Here is a 22,400-nt window from a genome sequence, read left to right as displayed (position 1 = left end):
CTTCTTCGGGAACAGATGCAGAACCTAATTTTAAAACACCAGTGAACTGGATTTATCAAAAGGGCGGGACAACTGATGCTTATTTGCATGGTCTCCTGTTACGGACTTTTTCATAGTTTGGGGGAAGACTCCCATCATTTGCAGTTCCCAGTTGTCCTGGTTTAACCAGGATAGGGTTAAGTTTCCCCAGCAGTGGGGGGGAGCTCTAGCCGGGTTATTCAGATACCATGCGGACGGACGTCACATCCTGGCAGGTCACATTTTCCTGGCGCGGAGCGCGGTGCACTCGTGGTTTTGTACATCGTGCTTCAAACTGCTGTATTTGGTAGCTATTTTGCTCTGTTCACTGCTATCACTATTACTGTTATTGTTATTGTTGTTGTTGGTTGTGTTGCTATTGCACTGTTGTATTAAACCTTTCCTTATTTCAGTCTTGGGGCTTTGTATTTCACTCCCTTTGTAGGGGAGGGGCAGCGGCCGCGTGGTCTCAGACCCCGGCAGGGGCTAAACCACTACACCAGTTTAAAGGCACTCTCTGGCTGATGGACTGGACATGACATAGCCCTGACTTCACCGATTTTCTTGGCATTTTAAGAGTGCTCATGGTCTTCAGCTGGAGCACTGCAGACTACTCCAAGAGAGAAAATTAGACACACACCAGGGTTGCAGGAAATCCTTAAACTAGATGATTTTAAATTAAATCTAGATTATGTTAAAAGCAATCATCCAGGCTGACTCAGTACCCACTGAAACTATATTATGCAGTTTAGCTGTTAAGACTATGGTTTATTCCAGGTCTTTCACACAGGTGCTTCCAAATATCTTATGTATTCCAGCACAGACTACATTAAAAAAAAAAATATAGCTAAACATAATTAAGAATATTAAAGGTCGTATAAGCTGACTGACGAGAAATAATTAGGAAGTCTAATGCAGGGATTCATTTTCTTGGATTAAAGCATTCCCTGATACAGCTCCTTGCCAGTTCTAAAGACCCTAAAGCACAGCTGCAAATCCTCACTCCTTACCATGCCAGCAGCATTTTTTTCCCCTTTGGCTATCAATTAAGTTACTTTTCCTGAGTATTTATTTCAGTTATGTCTCACAAGTGAAAAGTACACAGCCAAATAAATATACACAACATACAGATAATGGAAAACCTATGTTGTATGTACAAATTCACACAAGAGATTTCAAAGCACACTACATTATACATATCCTAGACGTGCGGTTATAAGCTTTCTTACTACATAAAAGTTTGTTCAGCCAGCAGTCAACAAAGAGACAGGCAGAGAAGAGAAAGGCTGAAAGGTATAATGGATTTTAACAACTTACTGAGCTACATTTAGGTAGAACTGGCTATGTGCAGAATGGCTTGGGATAAATAAGATTGAACTAGATGAATAACCTAATGTTTTATTGTAAGGTTTCAAATTTTTAAATGATAAGCCTCTGAAAATGCTGAAGAAAATTATTTCAAAAGTAGACAGATTTATTTGACCACTAATTCCAATGGCTAAGACTAAGCATTTTCTTCTCAAATTTATTCTGTCTCAACTAATCATACTTCCACTGAACTTTGACATAAACAAACTTGTTTTTTCAGCAATCACCTCTAAATTTTCTGATAAGTTTACTACATTTACCTAGGAGATGCAAAGTAGTGGTACCTAGTAGTCAGGTTTTGATTATAGTTCAATCGTCCTTAAGGATTTTTGTGAAGTGCCAAGATGCCTGTTACGAAAAGCAAAATAATACCAAAAACTTGCCCATCAAATGCATTTCTGTTTCCAACAGATAAACAGAGAATGATGCTGCATCTACCCGGGAGTAGTCATGAAAGATGGGGAGGCAACCAGTTCATCTTACAAAACAAATATAGTATAGCTAGCTCAACATTTATATTTAAGTTCACACTGTATTAACACTGTCTTTATGTGTGGGTGGTAGTGTTTTTTGGCATAGTTACTAGATCCATATACAGGCAGTCGTAAGCCAGAAAGGTGCAATAAAAAGGAATTAAAAATAAATAAAACTGTCTTTACCATGTGGGTCTTGTTCATTGGACTTTGGGCTGCTTCTTGCTCTGCGCTCCGGTTTCTTTACTGGTGGAGCCCCCCCGCCGCCACCGCCGCCTCCGCTGCTTGCTCCATTGTGGCTCTTTGCATAACCATTATATACAGTTGTGCAGCTGCCTATATGGCTTTTGTAGATGGATGAAGGAGGACTATTCAGACGGTTTTGGCGATCAATCTGCCTGTCTTTGAGTTTTTTGTGCTGTGGTTTGCCGTACTGATCTTCCCTGGTAATATAGCTGGACATCCCATATAGTGGTATGATTTCTGGAACGAAAGAATTCATCCACGTTAACTCCAAACAACAAAATCACCAAATTTTTTCAGAAAACCAAATTCCTGACCATCTCCAAATGAAAAGACTAGATTTTTCTGGAGACAGATTTTACAACAAATCAATTTTTTTTTTTCCTTAAGAAATCTTTTCTGCAGGACTGATGATTTTATTGTATTGTGTGCTCCTTTGCTGATAGGATTTCATAACTCTTTGAATAAGTCTGTAAAATACAGCAATTAGCATAATAGTTTTTCACCTTGTTTTCAGTCTTCGTATTTCGAGGACACAGATTTCAAGCAAAAATCCAGAAAGACTGATATTTAGGAAAAAGCCTTCATAAATTCACAGCAATTTAACAGTTTCTTCCCCAGGGCCTGACTGGACAGAATAAGCTGAGATGCCCTGGCTTCAAGCTGCCATCATTGATTACATGCAATTTAATTTCCCAGTATAAATAGACTTCACAATGGTGTCAACTCTGCCTGCCTAAGAAGAGAAGTGCACCATGAAGTGGAAGCTTTGGGTAAGTAAAACTATCTAAAAAACCCTTGAAAAATATCATACATTCACTTCAGATACACTTAATTAAATACAACCCCCACATCCTCCTTCAAGAATGACTCTCTCTAACCTAAGGCAGGTCAGCTTGCAGCAATCAGAGTACTTTCTGCTTTTTTCTATAGTTCAATCTTCCTTTTTGCACTCCAAGTCTGAAGCTTGAATAAATTAATGCCCAAAACAACCGTTTTGCCTGTTAGTAAAATAACAATTGATATATTCTTATTTTTTTTCTACATCCATTCAGAAGTTATCATACAAATTTTTGAAACAAACAAGCATCTATCCCATCCAACCGTTTGAAGCCCTGTTTGTAAGTGGAGATTGCCATGTATACTGTATTATACTTCTCCAAGTTGTTTCAACTAGCCAGATTTTTTTTATTTCAGTGCATTTTAGCCTTCATCTCCCTTATCTAGCTACATGATCCTATCTGTATTCTTGCAGCAATTAGCTGCCTAAAACCAGCATGCTACAAATAAATGCAATTTTTAAGTATAAACCATCGTACAGCAAATGGGAAGTAGTGGATTAATACTCATCAGTACAATATTCAGCACTTCAACTATTTCAGTGTTACAGGTGTAGGTCATTCCAGTAAAGCAACCAAGGATTTTTTTTTTTTTTTTTTTAATTTTATTTTTAAAGTTGAATTGGCTTCTTGGTATCTCCAGGCTACAGAAATATTCAACATCTACTTAATTAGCAGTTCTATGTTCACTTTGCACACAAGACTTTGTCAAGCAATCTGACAACCTGTCCTGTTCCCTTTCCAAGGGGAAAGTCCCTCCCCTCTGTATCTGGTTATCTACAGTGTCCTACTGGTTTCCTGAGCTTCCCACTTCCTCTCCCCCACTTATAATGAAGTAAAATGTCAGCTTTAAGGGTCCATTCCCCACTAGAAAACAAGGTTTGTTGGTCAACAGAAACTTCAAGTAGTAGCATCAATAGACACCTCTCTCCCTCTCTGCCCCTTCCTTCCCACTCCAGCAGAACCTCACTTCTGGTGATATAGCTTACACATATTCTTTAGAAAGGGTCTTAACTCCAGGTAGTTCAGCAGTAATGTCAAACCATGAATCCTGAACTGATTTCCATGTTAAACATCCCAAGCAGCTTTGCCAATTAATTCTTTGGTTAATGCCCTCTTCCAGATTACAGAAAGACTTATCTCCAGGGTGGCAGAGACACAACAGTGCATAGTTCAGACAGAAATATGCCCCTTTCACTTCTTTTCTTGCAATTATTTACTCATGGCCTGATTAGGGTTGCCATGCTACCCTTTGGTATCAGACAATGCTCTTCAGCGACTTACTGCAGAGTCCCCACTAGAATATCAAACAGAAAATGCCTGTTATTTCTTGGAAAACCACAGCTGGGGGGCAGAAAGCACATTATGGCCAACAGGAAGCGGTATCAGTTTTTCCCAGTGGAAATTAGTGCAGCAACCCATGCTGAACCCAGCCCTCCGTATCCATCCTCATTCCCAAGCCGGGACTGACACATTTTGTCTCTTGGTTTTCTGTACAACGCTGCATCGTGACACAGCAAGAGCAACCGGCATGACTCACGTCCCTAGTCTGGAGCATGGGATGAGACATTTTTTTCCCCACTGTATTTACAAATTAAGTTAAAATTGGTTTTGTTTCTTCAACCTAGTGTTGCAACATAAGATTACCCTGTGTTGCTGCATGCTGGATGGCTACACCCCCCTGCTCTGGATGTTAAAGAAGGAGGCTCCATCCGTGCAGACAAAGCCACTCTACAAGTTCTCCAATTCATTTCTACTCTTGGTTTCACTAGTCCTTAAAACTCGCTGAACACAGGTGTGAAACGCCAGTACCTTCCTTCCAGCTCACCTTGTTCTCCATATATTGTTGGGGGAAGATGGTGCTGTGGGAAAAACTGTGGTGGCATGTCCCCAGGTCCAGTGACAGGAGGGTAAAAAGCTGTATGAGAGTTGTGAATAAAATGGGGATGGTGCGTCAGGTATGGAGGTAAGTGATGGGTTGGAGAGATGGCTGAAGGATAGCTAGGAGGGTAACACTCCGGAGACTGAGGGGTAACCACCACCCTCCGAACGCCGGTGTTGTCTTCTATCACCTGGAAGGGAAGGCAGGGAAACAAACACGTTATGCAGCATCTGAACCAAACATATTTTTAAACCAGCACTGTTTACAGTTTGTTCTCCCGTTAGAAAACTGTTGGTCCTTAGGTGTATTCATAAACACGTTTCTAAAATGAATACCAGCAGAAGTAACCATAGTGGTGACGTGGCTTTTCTTAGAGACTCAGATAGCTACACTAATCACTGGGAGCCTTACTGCTGCTAGCGATAACTATGTGGGTAAGAGACAAAATAAATAACCTGTATTTAAGGAGTAAAACAATTGAAAAAGGAACACAAAGCACCAAAATAGGAGTATTCATTGGGACCAACCTTACATTCTGCCCATAAGATTTCTACCACCAATTTTGACAGCACTCTGAGTGAGTACGAAGTTAGTAACGCTTGGAAATTAGCTGGCACTGCTGTTATGGAGAAGCTGCATGTATGCAGAGACATGGGTTCTGCAGGAACCTGTTTGTGTTGACACACGTTTTCAATAGAATTACTCTGTTCACAACAGGTATCTGTTCAAGACAAATCATAAGGCAGAAGGTTTTTTTCTGCTACAGAGTTGGTCTATACATCCACGCAAATCGACTCTGGAATATCCATAACTTGGCCCCAAATGCCATAGCCAAAGCATGTAAAAACAGATGTAGGAAAGTGGAAATGTGCTTAGGCTGAAAAAAGTTTTTCACCTTATAATTTTTCCAGAGATATATTTCTGGAGAACAGTTAACCAGCCAAATTTCAGTCCAGACTTAGGAGCCAAGCTTTTCTTGAAGCTTATTCAAAAAAACTTCTGCCATTTCTGGAACTTAAATATACAACCGCCTAAGAACAATTACTATCCCTTTGATTCTGTACGAGATGTGCATAAGGTAGAAAAGCATGAAGGAAGCCTAATTCAGTTTCATACAACAAACAGGCTGTTAAAAACATAATTTTTTCTAAACTGACTGATGACACACAGATGGAATAACACATGTGATAAATGTGTTGTATGAGATAAGTGAAGGTGCATCAAGGGCACCTGCCATAAGATGCTGTCACTCTCAGCTGACTGCCACCAACATCTCTGGAATTATCTACCCCCCCCCAGCAGCATCAGCATAAGAGACGCTGCTACGTTCCAGTGACTCTCGTCACATCAAAGCCTCTTAGCCTAAACCACAAAGAAAAATTTGTTTATGCTGATACACCCTGAAGTGGAGCAAAGGCACGGGCACACAGTTGTTTCTGCTGATTGCTGCAGAGGGACAATCCCTGCCTGAGAGGCAGTGCCCACAGCCGTGAGCAGTAATGCTCCAGCAAACACAAGTCCCTGCCGCAGGCAGCAGCTGAGCAACTTGTCACAGGGTAAAATTTAACCAGTATTAGCCGACCCACTTCCTTCCTTAGGCCACATGTGTCCTCAGGTTATATGAATTTATGCCTGTTAGCCACAGGCTACGACCACGGACACAGACAATTTCTGTGGATTGGCTGGCCTCCTACAGAAGAAAATTTTCTATAGAAAGTTAATTCATTCACTTGTAATTGCTATTTTACATTATAAGAAATGCATTGCTTGCTATGCTGTATAACCACAGTAGGAATTGTTTAGCTTAACATACTTGATCCTAACCTCTAAATTTACAACTTCAGCTAACAATTTGTCATCTGCTAGCTTTAAATTATGAAGTCTTTACAGAGTCCTCAGAAGATGGCTGAACCTCGGAGATTTAGACTATCATGTCATTGTAACTGCTGCGTTTTCAGGCCTCCCATCTCTGCTACTGGTTCTATTCAAGCACCACAGCATCTTTTATTCTGGCACCAGGTCTCTAATCTGCACTCTGAAACCCAGAGAAGAGGAAAATCCTTTTCCATTTAGCACACGTTGAAAAAACAGAACTACTCATTTAGGACTGTGCACAGAAATGATGAATTTAACTCTCTTACACTTTGATCTTGCTCCAAATTTAATTGAGATAGCAAGCTCCTACATCCTGATGTGAAAAGTTTTCATCATGGCTTTCACTAGTCCAAGCCCCAAAGACAATTTCAGTCTTCCAGGCAGGTACAATCTCTTATCCATGCATCTAGACCAGACTACATGTGTATTTTGTGCTCTAGTGAAAGATGAATACATTAAGGAACAGATTTAGACAGAAAGCTTGTACCCTGTAGCAGCACATAATGTAAACCATATTTAAAATTATTAAGATTCCTTTTCCTGAACTATCTGCTAGAGAGCAGGAAGAAAAGCTCTGAGTCCTGTCAAAGACCTTTTTGATGAAACTATCCTGCTAGATAGAACTATAAAATATCAGCAGTACTGAGACAAAAGCCAGAGATGAGGGGATAGAATAGAACAGATTTTCAGTTGGAAGGGACCTATAATCATCATCTAGTCCAACTCAAAGGAGGAGCCAGCCTTCCAAATGACTTTCGTCAAAAAGCTGAGAGACTAGTATCCTTTATTTATTTCCTCCCAGTCCACGAATGCTGACAGCATTCTTGTTACTTCATGAGCCTGTGTTCCAAATGAATGCAGAAACATAGGGACCTGGCAAAAAAACACTTTATTTCCCCATCCTACAGAGCATTTTCTCCCTAAACTAGGAGTTTTTTATATATATATACACACATAAAAACTTCTGAAGCTACACATACAATCTTTAGATAACCTATTCTGTCCTTAAGAAATCATAAAATTGGTATACCAATGTATTATGCATTATATGCATTAGACAGCTATAAAACCAGCACAGGTTAAGACTGTAGTTATCTCTTGATTTGTAAAACTTGCAGTGGGTAGACTGCAGCAGTGCCATTCTGGGAGACGACACTTTCAATTCAAAGACAGAGCAAATTAGTTTTAATCCATTAAGGTAAATAACATAACTTAGAAGAGAGATTAAACTTTGCTGTTTAAAGAAGAAATCTGCCATTCTTTGTAGCTGCTTAAAACCATTTGTCATGAAGATCATAAATTCATCAGGAAACACACTGTCTGCTAAACTGCCTCTACCTCAGTGCCAAGAAGCAATGAAACCCTAATCCCTGTTGAGGTCTCTAGATGCAACTGGAATATTAAAAGTAATTGCTATTACTAATTTTAGCAGTTTATATTTAAAGAAAACAAGTATCTCTGGTCATTTGGCACCTAGAGCTAAACCTTCATCATTTTGTGTTTTTCAAATAGTTACTAGGTAAATTGTCTTTTGCTGTTATTTTTTGAGCTTGCTGGTGTAACTGGCATGCCGCCTCAATGACAATATTGTTATAGCATAGTTCTGTGTGGTTTTTTTCCATATTTTAGGGAGCTTAATTGCTGAGTGAGGTAGATAGATGATCTTTCAGGACAATCTGGATGAACATTACTCATGCACAGTAAAACTGCCACCCCCATGGGTTGCTACATTTTGAGAACACCATTTTAAATATTATTTGTTTTACATTAAAAGATATCACTGTAGCAATGAAAACTCAGTCTAACTAGAGATAATTCACATATTCAGAGTACAACACTACTCCACGTTCTCTCATTTTTCCCCACGGAAATTTAATACTACACCCCCAGGAAAAAGGCAAGTTAGTTTTGCACAGGTAAACTGCACCTGTATTTTGTGAGTTCCAGTTAAAAGAATACAATCACTCTCATTCTGTTACACACACGTTTACTGAATGGATATAATATGGTAATATGTAATTAATTTCCACTTGCTTTAAGAAAAAAAAATCTAGATTCAGCAAGGACATCTGGAGCATGTCCACTGGGTGGACCAAAACCAATACTTTGGGAATTTCATAAACTAATTTGAAACTTCATTCATAAATCAATCTGTACCAGAAAACAGTACAGAATGAGCTCATCCACAAGGAACTTGGATGTCAACATTTTATTTATTCACTTAATTTCTTAAGGATGCCGATCCAAATTCATGCCAGCCCTGGCAAGCTTGCATCGCTATCTTTGCCATCTATCATGTACAAACATCTGTACCTTGAACCTGGAAAACAGACAGATGAACATCTGCAATGCTGGCAAGAATGTCGGGGTATTTTAAATCCAAAATGATCCAGATCTTCAGGACCAATGCTCATGAACTTAAAGGGATCATCACTTTATGGCTTGCTCCACACGCAGATGAGATCTGTGCAACCTTCCTTGCGTTCAGAGAATTAGGAAGGATCATCCTGTTAAAGGACGCCTTGACTGACTGCAGTCTACAAAACACACAGAGAAACTCTGTGAGCAGCAAGCCATACAAAAACAAAGAGTTTGTGGCTAAAAGCTTATGCTAGCTAAACATGGTTCTGGAGGAGAATACCTCACTTATGGTAGAGGATGTACCCAAGACCAAAACCCTTATTCCTGAGGATGTGATTGTTTTTCTACTACTTTTAATGTTATTTAAAGACTTTCCTCTTTCTAGAGATTATGCTTTATTTCTGTCAAATGCTATATGCTTGATGCAGGAATACTGAACTGCAGGACCATGGCTTGAGTTGCATAGTTCAGACTATATGACCCCAATGTTACCTCCTGACAAAAGAAGTCTTATCAGCACTATGAATGCTTCATGCTCCAACCAGTAAATTAGTCCTATAGTCTTAAAATATCTGTGGCAGAGACCACATATTAACAACTCTGTAAATAAAATCAAAAGTGGAGTTTCATGCCAAATTTTCATGTCCAACTACACATGAGTAATTCCTCAAACTCCAGTGGAATTGCTCCAGATTTATTTCAGAGAGAGCAGTCCTCAGCCAATAGCCCCAAGCAAGTAAGTTCACGATCGTGCTTTTTGATATTGCCATTTTTCTAGTTCTCCTCATTAGAACACCCCAAATCCTCCTTCCCTCCTCCCAAACATGCACTGTGAAAATCAGAAACAACCACCCATGAGGACCTCCCCAAATTTAATAGCTTAGCATCCAAATCATGATCTCTAATCTTCAGATTATGCTGACACCAGGGAGTTAGAGTGCTCTGGGAGCCAGGAGAAGGCATCAGGCCACAGACCCTGATGGCAAGAAGCCTCCAGTGGACACCCCAGTGGAGGGTGAGCTCCCAGCCTGGCCCTCAGGACAGCAGCTCAGAACTGGAACAGGCATTAACAGCTCCTGCCTGGCTCCCCACAAGCCGTAGGAGCTGCTCCTTCATTCAACAGTTGAAGTCAAAATTGTTGACGTTGCACGCGTTTAATACAGATTTCTCTACCATGCCACCTTCCACAATTAACTTTTACTGTAGCAATATTGTCCACCGAGAGCATGGCAAGGAACTTTTTCTCTTTTATATTTTAGTAACCCTTAGCCAACAAAGAATTGCAGACACGAACTCTGATCTGATAGTTCGTATCTGCCAGAGGTGCACAGAGGTTTGCTGAAATGGAAATGCAAAATAACTGGCTGTATTGAACCAATCTTTAAAAGCAAAACCATAGCATGAAAGATCTGAACTGGTGGTGTGTATCTGTCTTCTATTATTTTCCTGCATTTTTTCCCCACCCTGGCTAAGCCTCATCATTGGGAACATCTCTTAACATCAACAAACCTGGCTTCTAGTCACGACTACTAATATGGTCCCTGAAGTCTAGAAATAGAGTCTAACCATTTTTCCACTGCTTCCAGTGGGGCTGATCTTGCAGGGCACACAACCTCCTGCCAATTTTTTGCTGATCATTTCAGAAGAGGTAATGAAGCATCATTTTAAACCAGGGTTGAAATCACTAGATAACTCATGTAATTTTTAAGGCCAATACTCACAGCTCCAAGAGGCTTGGCATAACAAAATGGAAATAAGATTTCATGCCTTTTTTTTAAATAAGTACCGTCACTTCTCTGCAGGGGTATCTGCTTTCTGCCTGACTCTTAGATGTACACTTTAGGGACAAACCAAACCAAAAATCAAACATATTTTGATTCATATCTCAAAGTACATTAATTTGCTTTATGGCTTTTCCTTGCCATTCTAAATTTGTGTCCTCATTTTTTACCATAGAGTTTTTAACTATGAGGCAATAGAGAAAAGCAAGAGCAAATAAGGGACATTTATTACAATAAGAACTAATTTGATTACTACACACTTTCAGCTACTATTTAATATGAAGCAGTCTGAAAGGCAAGAGGCTTGCTCGCCACACAGCAGAACACAGAGTCTGCTGCCGAAAAGCATCGAGTACAGAATTTTACTCTAAAACTTTAAAACATATTTCCAGCTCCTTGGAAAAATGTCTTCAGAAGAGGGTTTTGGGTAGGGTTTTTTTGTTAAGAAACTACTTAAAGGCTTCTTTAGTGGAATTACTATGGTGCCCCACAAAAAAGCATTAAAGAGAAACTGGGTTCAGACAGAGATACAACTAGGTGGTTTTCACTGCTCTGGTTTGGAAAGCATTTCAACTATACCTAACCATTTATCTCAGTACAGGGACTGAGAGGTATAAACATTTTAATAATAAAAAGGTGTTAAACTTATTTCAAAGGAAACTTAAGTCTTAAAAAAATTCCTCTGCATGATATGGGCCAGTTTATTATGTTAGCTGAGCGTATGAGGAGTATTAAACAGCACTGCAAATGCTCTCTCTCTCAAAGTGTACCCCAACCACCCACCTTGGGATGCTTAAGAAGCAGGAGGAAGCTGGCTCACCCTGCCGTGCTGCGTGCCCTCTCTCCTAGGCTGGCCAACAATGCCACCCGTACTTGGGGCGTGTTTTCACTCTGTTCAGAAGTTAAAATACCACAGAGCGATTGCAGTATTTTGTGGGATTTAAGTATGACGCCATCCACAATTTTTCAGACTTACACAACCTCACATGTTTCCTGGGGAGGGGAATGGATTCCAGAACATCATCTATTTTCTGCTTAACAAGATGCCAAAATATATGTATGAAAAGCTCTTAAGCTATTCTTCAAGCATATCTGTATGCTTCTAATGAAGCTTTCAGTCCAGTCTAGATCGCAGTGAAAGGGGTGAAATTATTGGATTTATTGTATTGTTCACAGCTATTCTGCCTTACATCGACTATTTTTTTTCCTTTTTCTTTTTTTCTTCCCTACTTCAGGAAGCTGAAAAGCTTTTTGGTTTTTTTCCATAGATAATTAAATCACATTTATTATTAAAAACAAACCAAAATGCTGAGTTCTTGATACACTGCAGGATTTCTGCTGGGAAGATACTGAAGACCAACAGCATATTTTATAGCTACAGTGGCTCCTTCTCTCACTTCCACTGGTCTCCTACCCCTTCTGACTGTCACCCTAGAACTTAAGGCATCACCTAACAACGTGGACCTCTCTCCCTCTCACAAAAGGAGAGAAGTTGCACATATAGACTCAATCTGTATGCATAGCTTTTGCTAATGTTAAAAAAAACCCCGGTATACATACTATGGTGTGAAGGTGCACATGCATGATCACTTGCGCAAACATGTGTATGTGCTGTGAGTAAAGAGGAGTATGAAAATATGTATTACCGTTTTCACTATTATTTCTAAATTAAACTTCGACCAAGTAGACTTCTCTATATAGTTCAATGTTATTGCTTTTATATACATTATAATTCTTCAAGAAGCATACCTGTGAGATATAACCGGGAGGCACATGAATAGGGGGAATGGATCCATTGGGTGACATCATGGGAACCTCTGCTGGACCTAACAGGAAGAAAGAAGATACTAGTTTTTGCAGTTGAAAGAAATGCACAATTGCTCAGAAAAGGCTAAAAATAGCTTTATTTTTCAAGCCTGCAATAACAAAATGAGCAGCTCCACTAATATCTAGTATATGGAAAAATGCCTTCTGCCATCATTCTGAGAATAAGATCATTGTTCAATGACTTTACCATATATTCCGCTGAAATAATATTTTCATCATAAAACAGTTAAAACATAGACTTTATATTACCCACTGATCAACTTATACAGCATTAAGCAGTAACACAATATGTCCTTTAGCAGCCCACAATTCCTATATTGAAATCTGGTTAAGTTATTCTTGTCGAAGTCATAGAAGCAGAGAACAAAGCAGAAACTGTGCAGCCTGGAATTAGGCAGCTCCCAAGGAAAGCGTCCAATTGTAGCAAAAAAAAAAAAAAAAATCACATATGTGAAAAACTATCTATCTATTTAAGAATGCACAAAGACCAAATTCATTATTTCAGCTATTCAGACTAACCTTGGAATGTAGTTATATGAGCAAGAAGCTTATGGTTTCCACTCCAAAATCAAGCCCTGAACATGCAAGTTCCATTTTGAGGCACTGAGTACAAGTATAACAAAGCAAGTGCCATAACCATTTGAGTTTTGCAAACACAGCCTCACAGCTAAAAGAAAGTGTCTAGATAAAATGGAAATAGTTCACTCAATTGCTCATAGATTCTGCCAAATCGGGAACATCACACAGAGCAGTCAGTAAAATGAACCCCCTGAACATCAGAAGGATGTTTGCAATGACAGTCTACTACTTTGAAAAAGAAGAGTTTATTTCATTACTTCCTTATTATGAATTAAAATGTTTACACTAACCTGTTCGTTAGCCCATTTGCCATGGGCTAAGAAAATAGTCATGGTCAAACTCTTGAGAGGAGCTCAGAGAGAACTCTGCTCCTTGTTAGTGCACACTGAACTTTAGCTTTGACTAACAATACAAAAGATAACTTCATAACCTTCTCTGATGGAGAACCATCTAACATCTCCAAACCAAATCACATTCTAGGTAAGGAAGCTGAATGCTAAAATATACAAAGGATTTCAGGCACAGATGGGATGTAATAGACTTCAGGAGTGACTGCTCCTAAAGTTTAGACAAATCTAATCAAATCCCCAACAATTAAGTGAGCCATAGTCGGTTGTTTGGTATCATCAAAACGAGTCCACATTAAATTAGTAAAAAGTCATTCCCTATTCATCTACATTTTTACACTCCTTAGGCTGCTTATCATAAAATAAGCAGGACTTCCCAACCTCTCAAAATCCAAGTTAAACACAGGAATCCATCAGAGTTATTTCTATCTCCTCTGATCTTAGCTTGTTTTCTCTATCCAGTTATTTACAGTCAGCACATATGGTTTTTACTAGTCACATCTAGATTTGAAATACGGTAATTTATCATCAAGTATATTAGGCACATAGAAACTGTGAAGTTTAATTTAAAGAACTCATTTTAGGTGTGTGGTTCTGCTGCTCTTCATACTTCCCTATACTTAACTAAATAGGGAACTTGATCTATACTACAGCTACAATAAGGAAAAAAAGTCATTATTACCTCTCCTTACTCAGCTCATATGGGTTCCCTCCCTTTCAACATCATTTGTCTCCCCAGATGTTCGAGAATTTTAGTGTGAATGCAAAAAAAACCTCAGCATGAGCAGTAAGCAGTTGTGGGGGGGTGGAGTTGCCATCTAAATGGCTCAACTTAAACCCATCAAAAATATGAAGTGACCACTGGTTCAGAAGGAACTTGACAGAAATATTATTTAAGTAAATGCATTTTCCCTATCAGAAAAAATGTCTGCAAACTTCTTTTGAGGAACATGTTTTTTTATTTCTCTCTGAATCTGCTTTGGTCTACACTGCCAAGTTTCACTCCACAGTAAGTTGGACAGTATATCTATACGTAACTGCCAATACCGGTAAACACACAATAACACGTTTTGGGGGGATTCAGTCCACACTGGATCATCAAGTGTTGTTCAGTTCTTCAGGATGGAACAGGCCCAAGATTAGGTAAAATGAATAGATAACACTTATGCAACTCATTCCTTGTCAGTGATTTCTCAAACCTGAAAAACTGCAAGAAAAAGTCTCTATAAAATTAAAAATCCTGAGTTCACCATTTAAGTAGACAGTAATTTAAATGTTGCATGTAAATGTTGCTTAATATAATGAAGTTTTAACATTTAACCTGTTTCAGCTCCTCACCAAAACACTATATACTTATAGTCATATTGGCCCTAGACAGTCTTTCTCAAAAGTAAGTACTCTGACTTGGAAATAATTTAAAAAATGGAACAGTTTGGGAATTTCTACATACAGACCAGATAGTCTCTATACAATTGAAAAGCACTTCACTTGGCAGTCCTCATATCTGTCCTTCTACACCTTGTGCCAATTGCTCATATGGAGTAGTGATCGACTTGCAGGAAGAAATCAAACTCCCACACCGACACTGTTGACGGTAACACTTCCATTCCAATAAAAAAATAATTGTGTTTTATCATCAAAACGTGCACCATGCAAGATGATTCTTAACCTTGCGTATGACCCACAAACTGTTAAAGTCATTTGGATAACAGGTTTTAAAAGAATGACAGCCTAGTGATTTGTAGTTAGATTTTGTTTCCAGTGCTTTGATTTCAAGGCTAGCCAAATGACTTTAGCATACATTATTTAATCTCTCTCATCAACGGTATCAAAACAACTTCAAGCAGTAGCGAGCAAAATACAGAGCCCCATCTCCACAGCACAAGGAGACCCAAGAATTAAAGACTGTTCTTGCAGTGAAACCATTCCCCAATTAACACTAAAACAAAACCATACCTTTTGGGTGGTGGGGGTTTGGGGGTTTTTTGAGTATTTTTGTTTATGTCAAATATTTTTGAACTGTTAAAAAGTAGCCATTTAGAGAAGGATGGTCCTCAGTTGCTTATATGCACAGGATGGATATAAGTAATGCATCCTCTAGGGAATAAGAGCTTTGCAAGTTTTAATTGAAGCTCCTGGTTCAATACAAAGTTTAATTTAAATGAGAAAAAAGTCAGTCCGTTCTAACACGGATGCTGTACACCGAAATAAGCTCACTTTAATACTTTTCAAACCTGTTAAAAAACCGAAGCTGTCTCCTGAGTTCACAATGAAACCGAGCCAGAGCAGCTTTGGCCACCTCTGCTGACAAAGCAAGAGGCCAAATTCCACCCCGAGCTCCAACACCGTAAATACACAGCACCTCCATCAGCTTCTGGAGGGCTGCCCCAAAATGTGGGGCTGGCTCCATCCAAAATGCAGGTGCAAGGAAATGATTCCCCCTCCTCTGAAATAAGAGGAAAAGCAGAGGAGCCACCAGGCTGAAGGCACTGAAGACCATCAGCCAGGCAGGTGACAGACCACACTTGGCCCTAGCTGCAAAAGCACAAAGTTTTCATGTTTCTAACACATGTTAATAATTAAGTCTCTTATTGTGGCAGAGCTAATTAACAGCTTGACACCCCAGTAAGAGCCTGTCCTCCTCTTCCAAGCCACATGCACTCTCTTGTGCTGCTCTGTCACTCCTCCAACAGCGTGTAGCTAATTATTTTAACTATTTTAGATGACCAAAAAGGTTTTGCAAATCTATTGCCTTTTTAAAAAACACACCTGCACACACAGTCTAACAAAAACGATAACAATTACTCTATTCCTTCTTGTATCATGGCTTGTTGTGTGAAGCTGCAGATCAAAGCAAGTCTCTCTTCCATCTCTGTCTCCCTCTTCCCCTGTCAAGAGGATGCTGCTGTCATGGAGGGACTGTCAGTTCTTCTGGCCATTTTCATTCCTTCAGGAACCACGTCACAATCTACTGGAGAAACTTCTGTCCCAAGGTTTACAAGGCTAATTATAGCCTTAGTTGCAATCCATGACACTTTCAAAATTCTTGCATAAAACCAATTTTGGAATAAGTATGCTTTTTTCTTGTTCCTGAGTGACCTTTTATGCATGCATTAAAGATCACTTCAGTTTAATTGTGGTTTTTTCCTTAAATTATGGAAGCCAAAATCTGGCATTTCAGTTCCTCCAGCTATAGCAATGCATCTTTCCTAGTTCTTTCTTTCCACATAGCATTATAGGGCAAAGAAGTAATTTTACAACACTATTTTCCTTAGTGCTTATAGAGCATTGCTTTTCTCTTTATTACTAAATTATATCCACCATAGAATATTTTTCACACCCAGCTCCAGCACATGGGCATGTTTTACTCCATGTTTCTACTGACCGTTTTGCATACCTTATTACTAAGAGCAAATTCTACAGGGCTTCATTATAAAGTTCCCATTCTGAGACCAGTTACTGAAAACTCTCTGAAATTCAGGAATTTCTCAGCCTTGTTTGTAGCAAACATGTACCAACTTACCATTTCACGCCGGAACATCTGCTTTAGCAGAGAAACAATATGAAATTTAGTGATTTGGGCACTTTTTACTTTGAAATTTAAGAACCCTGTATATTTTAATAACAAGAAGCTACTGCACTAGCTAAATAGAAAATTAATATCAGCCAGGTAAATACATTCTACTTTATAAAGCTTAACAGTTATAAGCAATCCATGAAAAAAATATTATGCCTCCCTCTGATTCACAACAAAACTGGTATCACATCTTCCACTACACAGGGCGCTTCTCAGGAAGTACATCTATGGAGCAAGAGGTGTGACCGAATGAAAAGGAAAGATAATTAAAGGGCAAATGGGCCTGTTTTGCTAACACAAATGACCCAGGACTTGCTGACCTTGGCCAGGACCCAAGGGTTTGCCTTTCACATGGATGAGCAGCTGTTCCGGAACAATTTCCTCAATGAAATAAGGAGAAACAGGCTCCCTGTCGCTGTCAGGCACACGTGTCTTCTCCCTCCACTTGGTTATTCTCAAAGCAGCTTACGGACCAAACAAGGTGATGACAAGGAAAACAAAACCAGAAAAAATCCTGGAACCTTCCATTCATCTTCTTTCCTTTGCAGCCGAGGTTTTTCCCACCCTTTCGGCCTCAGCCTAAAACTGCTTGTTAGCACAAGCTAACACAAGTATGTCAGACCACTTTATAAAAACCTTTAACACAGGATGTGAAGAGCTTTCACATATAAATATCACCACAATTTTGAGGTACAATCTCTCCTAGACAAGAGCTAATTCGGATGCTAACTTAACTCCGTTCACATATGGTAAAAGGCAGGGGAAGATTCAACTCCCAGGTGTCTACTTAAGTTACTAGGACCCAGGGTCTTAAATGCATTGCTGATCAGACTCCCAATACTTTGCCCTGAGGTGAGTATAAATTTGTAGATTAAAGCAACTCCACATTAGAGAGAAAAGAAGGAGCAGCTTTTACCATATTAAGTGCTTGAGGGGGGTAAAATGACAGCTTTAAAAAAATACCTTTGGAGAGTTCTGAAATGTCAGAAAAAAATCCTACCTCTGCTACATTCAACCTGCCATAGGTGGGGTCATGAAAGGTGCAAAAATAGTGTTATCAATACAGCTTATCAAGGCATAGCGTTAACGAAAGCATCCAGCACTTGGACATCCCCATGGCACCAGGTCATGTCAGAAGAAGGCAGCATATAGAGCGCTTTACACTGCTCATCTGTACATACCTCAATTTTTTTTAAGACAACCTCATCTACACGTAAGGATGTGAATAAAAGGATGCCTACCACATGTCCATTCACATTGTCTGGCACCTCAACTGTGCTGCTTTTCTATTCAGATCACAGTTCAGCAGTATGAAGTAATTCCTTCACCTTGTAAGACTAGTACAAAAACATTTCCAATACTCTCAAGTTTAACAGAAATGGCTCCATGGATTTCAAATGATATTGGAATCCCACATCAAATGACTACTTATATGCAAATGAAACAAAAACAATCAGCTTGAAGTCTCCTGCATCTGAATGGCTTAACCACTGAACAGTTATCTCAATCTATACATGCCAACAGTGTTTGAAAGTGGATATTGAAGCACTGCAGACGTAGGTGAAATGCACTGCTTAAACTGCTTTGCAACTTCTATGACTGCTTTATGTTTTTTCAATATCCTTTTAAATCCTGTGACTACGTTAGGAGAGGTTACAGTTAATAACAGTCCTTTACCCACTCCCCCAGATTATCAATTTAATTTGCCATAAATATAATTAAAAATAAATTGTAAAAATAATTAAATTTATTAAAAAATACATTGGTCTCTGGGAGTTTCAGTGCATTATCATTACTAACATTAAACTGTAAATCATGTACACTTGATTTACATGCTCAGTACTTGGACCTTTCAGCCACAGGCCCTACAATAATATCCAATCTAGAGTCTGGGTTTGACTGATGTTTTCAACATGGGCAGACAAACTCACTCAACCAAACATCAAATCAAAATATTCAGAAATCGGTGCCAAATGCATCAAGCAGACAGCTCCTGGAGCATTTTCTGACTTATTTACATGACAGCACCTTTGCTGTTTACACTAAAGACTCTTGAAAACAGTTTATTTTACCTGTGTTTGCTACTTGACCTGCTATACACAGCAGGAGGCTCAAGTACATTCAATTTGGAGTGAAACAACAGCACTACACTTTAATGTAAGAACCAAGAGATTCCTACTCAGCAGCATACTATTCTGCAATGTGTGTCTCCCAGATGTTGTATTCTGGTTTGGGGCATATTCTAGAAATAATACGCTAACCCTTAAAAACCGGAAATGAACTAAAATATATCAGTTGCACCAAACAAGCCCTCTCTGAAGCTATCACAATACTACAAGCAGCAGTATTGCATCTGAATTTGAAGAGGAAGCTAGGTTAAATGCTCCTTTTTATCCCCCACAGAACTATGAATTAATATATTTTCAAACATCCAACGTTTGATGTTCTAAACATTAAGTGCGTTGCCTTTTGAGATACTTATCCTGAATTGTCCCACTCCTCACCTGCAAGACCTCACATGCCATCCTGCACCTTGTTTTTGGGGTTCATCACACTTCACTAATTTAAGAAGCAAAGGAGAGTCCAGACAAGATCAACAGGCTGCTTTAATAGCCTGGCACATCATCCACTTGTGCATCTACAGCTTCTCCTCCTGTCGTCAGGCTGGAAGGGGGGCAGGAAGCACCTGGGGACAAGGACCTGATCCCGCAGCATAGTGCCACCCTACACCAGGGACAGAGCACCAGTAACCACAATCTGCAGCAGAGATAATTAAGCTTACACGAGAAACTCTGACAATATAAAGCTCACTGAAATCTTTAGAAAAGGTTAGACAAGTATACTTGTTCAGCCACACAGAGTGGAGATGGATTCTTCAGGTCCCTTGCTGTTCTACATTCCCAGGTGGGTTTTGTTTCTTTTTTAAGCTAGGCCCATTATTATTCTAGAGTTTCAATTTACTGGCAACATTTTGGAATGGAACATTTTCTTGTTGTTGTTTTCAATAGAAACTGAGTATTTTCTTGCCCTAATCTGAACAAACAAGTTGGGATTCTTCTGCTAAAATAAACCTTTTCTGATGGTTGGCTCATCAGCTGCTACTGCAAAAACACTTGCAAAGAGTATGTTGCAATACTTCAAGCATTGAAAATAAGCATACTCCCATGGCAATTCACCAGATGGGCTACAGATTGTAAATCATAGATGTCTAGACTAAAACACAGGAGACAAACATCTGTCTAAAATCAGTTGACTTGAATGGCAAATACTGTTAAATAAATTAGGACTACTTTGGAAACAAAGAGAACAACCAGCTATGTTGAAAACATCTGAAATTAATCCATTAGTACACAAGCCACAACACAATAACCTGAAACTGGAGAGACATTTGTTTCGTGATGAATATTAGCCCGAGATGACATCCTGACATCTGAAGCAGAAGCACGAAAGCACTTCTATGACCCAGCAGCACGTTATCCTACAAGGACTCACGAATCCAGCCCCAGAACATCTGGCTGGAGTGGGGTTGTTATTCTCCTTGCTTCACAAGTGAAACTGTGGGACAAAGAAATGAAATGCCTAATGCAGGGTCACACAGGAAGCTTGTGGGAACGTAACTGGACACAAACCCAGAATAGGGTTTAGGTCATAAGACAATACTTAAGCCTGAATAAATGTTCAGGCTATTAAAGGACAGTAGGGTATCGCATAAGAAAATACTCTGTTTTGAAAGAAGTCAGTCCTCCTCATATCTATGAACTTTTTTTTACTTTGCATAACCCTTTGTTTTATGATAGAAATATGCCAGAAAGTCCGTGGTTGAACAGAGAGAACAGCACTAAGAAAGGTAAGACAGAAGACATGTTGCACAGAAAACTGCAGCCTGTCCTTTGCAGGAGGCTCAAGAAAGAAAAGGAGACCATAAAGCTGAACGCAGAAATGGGAGAAACTCATCAAATAACTATTGCCAACCCATGCAAATGATGGGAAATATCTATCGGCATCGGGCTTCACTTTAGAATCAAAAAAATCTCATGTATCAAGTTTTTACACTGCTGAAGCTTTGAACAGCAATACAAGGATTAACATCCTCCAAGCTGAGCTTCCCACCAGACCTATATAACCATTGCACTAATTTTTAACTGGAACTCAGTTTTAGGAGAAACAGATGTCATGAAATGAAAGTTCTTTTATTTTTGCACCAGTTATGAACAGCATTATCATTTACATACAATATGACACTGTTTGCCTAATATCAATAGAAGTTATTTATTTGTAGAAAGACAAACAACAAGCCACAAGAGCATCATAAGAATGGAAGTTCAACTACAGACATTATTTTGCCTTTGCAATTTTGATACAGCTCTTCCACATATTCTAGTGATGCAAATGCTTTTCGGAGAGCGTGTGTGCGTGTGTTAGCTTTCCGGCATGTTTATAAAACGGCATTCACTTGCAAAAAGTTTTGTTCTCTGCAACAGGTTTATACAAATGCTGAACAATCAGCTTTGAGCACAACTTCCATTAGGTAGCGATAATTATACAACACCAGTTTTCTGCAGCAGCAAAAGAAAATGCTCCAATTATTCATAATATAATTACTGCTTTCCCATGGCAACAGCAAAAGGATTGTACAATCAGCAACAGACCCAAAACCTAGCCAACAATAAAGTTACACAGCACGTTCTCTTCCACCTGCCCCAAACGAGGCAGCAATTAGGCAATGGCTATTCTCTACCTGTCCACCCACAGTGAGAAATATCAGCTAGCCAGCGAAAACTAAAGCAAACTTTCAATCCTACCACCCGCCTCGTGCTGACACAGTGCCACCAATCATCATCACAGGGGTTGACGAGTTTTGTTCATGACATGTTTGGATCCTGGACTTCAGTGAATCATCTAAAATTCTCTATTTGAATGTGCTCATCAAAACCATAGCAATTTATATCCACCTGCCACAAACAAGCACTCTATCACATGGGGGCGGGGAGAGAAGGAGAATCAACAGCCTTGGTACTCAGGTACATGCTGGGCTCTTTCGTGAGGCTGTGGTAAACTGCCATCTCTCTGGAGTAGAAGCACATTTTTTTTTATATATATGTATATATTTATTTACAGATATATATACACATATACCTATATAAATTATACACATATACACACATATATTAAGTATTATAAGCAAATTTCAAGATATTAAATATTTTCTGTCCCTCTGTTGGCAGTTTCA

At 39.2% G+C, this 22,400-nt stretch overlaps 1 protein-coding gene across 1 annotated transcript in view; it reads right to left on the bottom strand.

Annotated features, from left to right (window-relative positions):
- Positions 1-22,400, bottom strand: part of FNDC3B (fibronectin type III domain containing 3B) — a 209,866-nt gene that overhangs the window by 95,215 nt on the left and 92,251 nt on the right. The window contains exons 4-6 of the mRNA XM_074878513.1: positions 12,590-12,666; positions 4,770-5,013; positions 2,046-2,342 (exon numbers count right to left, since the gene is read on the bottom strand). Coding sequence (XP_074734614.1) covers positions 2,046-2,342; positions 4,770-5,013; positions 12,590-12,666 — 618 coding nt within the window. The remainder of the gene's footprint in view (positions 1-2,045; positions 2,343-4,769; positions 5,014-12,589; positions 12,667-22,400) is intronic.

The sequence above is a fragment of the Strix uralensis genome, chromosome 9 (assembly GCF_047716275.1).
Source record: "Strix uralensis isolate ZFMK-TIS-50842 chromosome 9, bStrUra1, whole genome shotgun sequence".
Taxonomy (NCBI): Eukaryota; Metazoa; Chordata; class Aves; order Strigiformes; family Strigidae; genus Strix; species Strix uralensis.
This window is presented reverse-complemented; position numbering and strand designations above follow the sequence as displayed.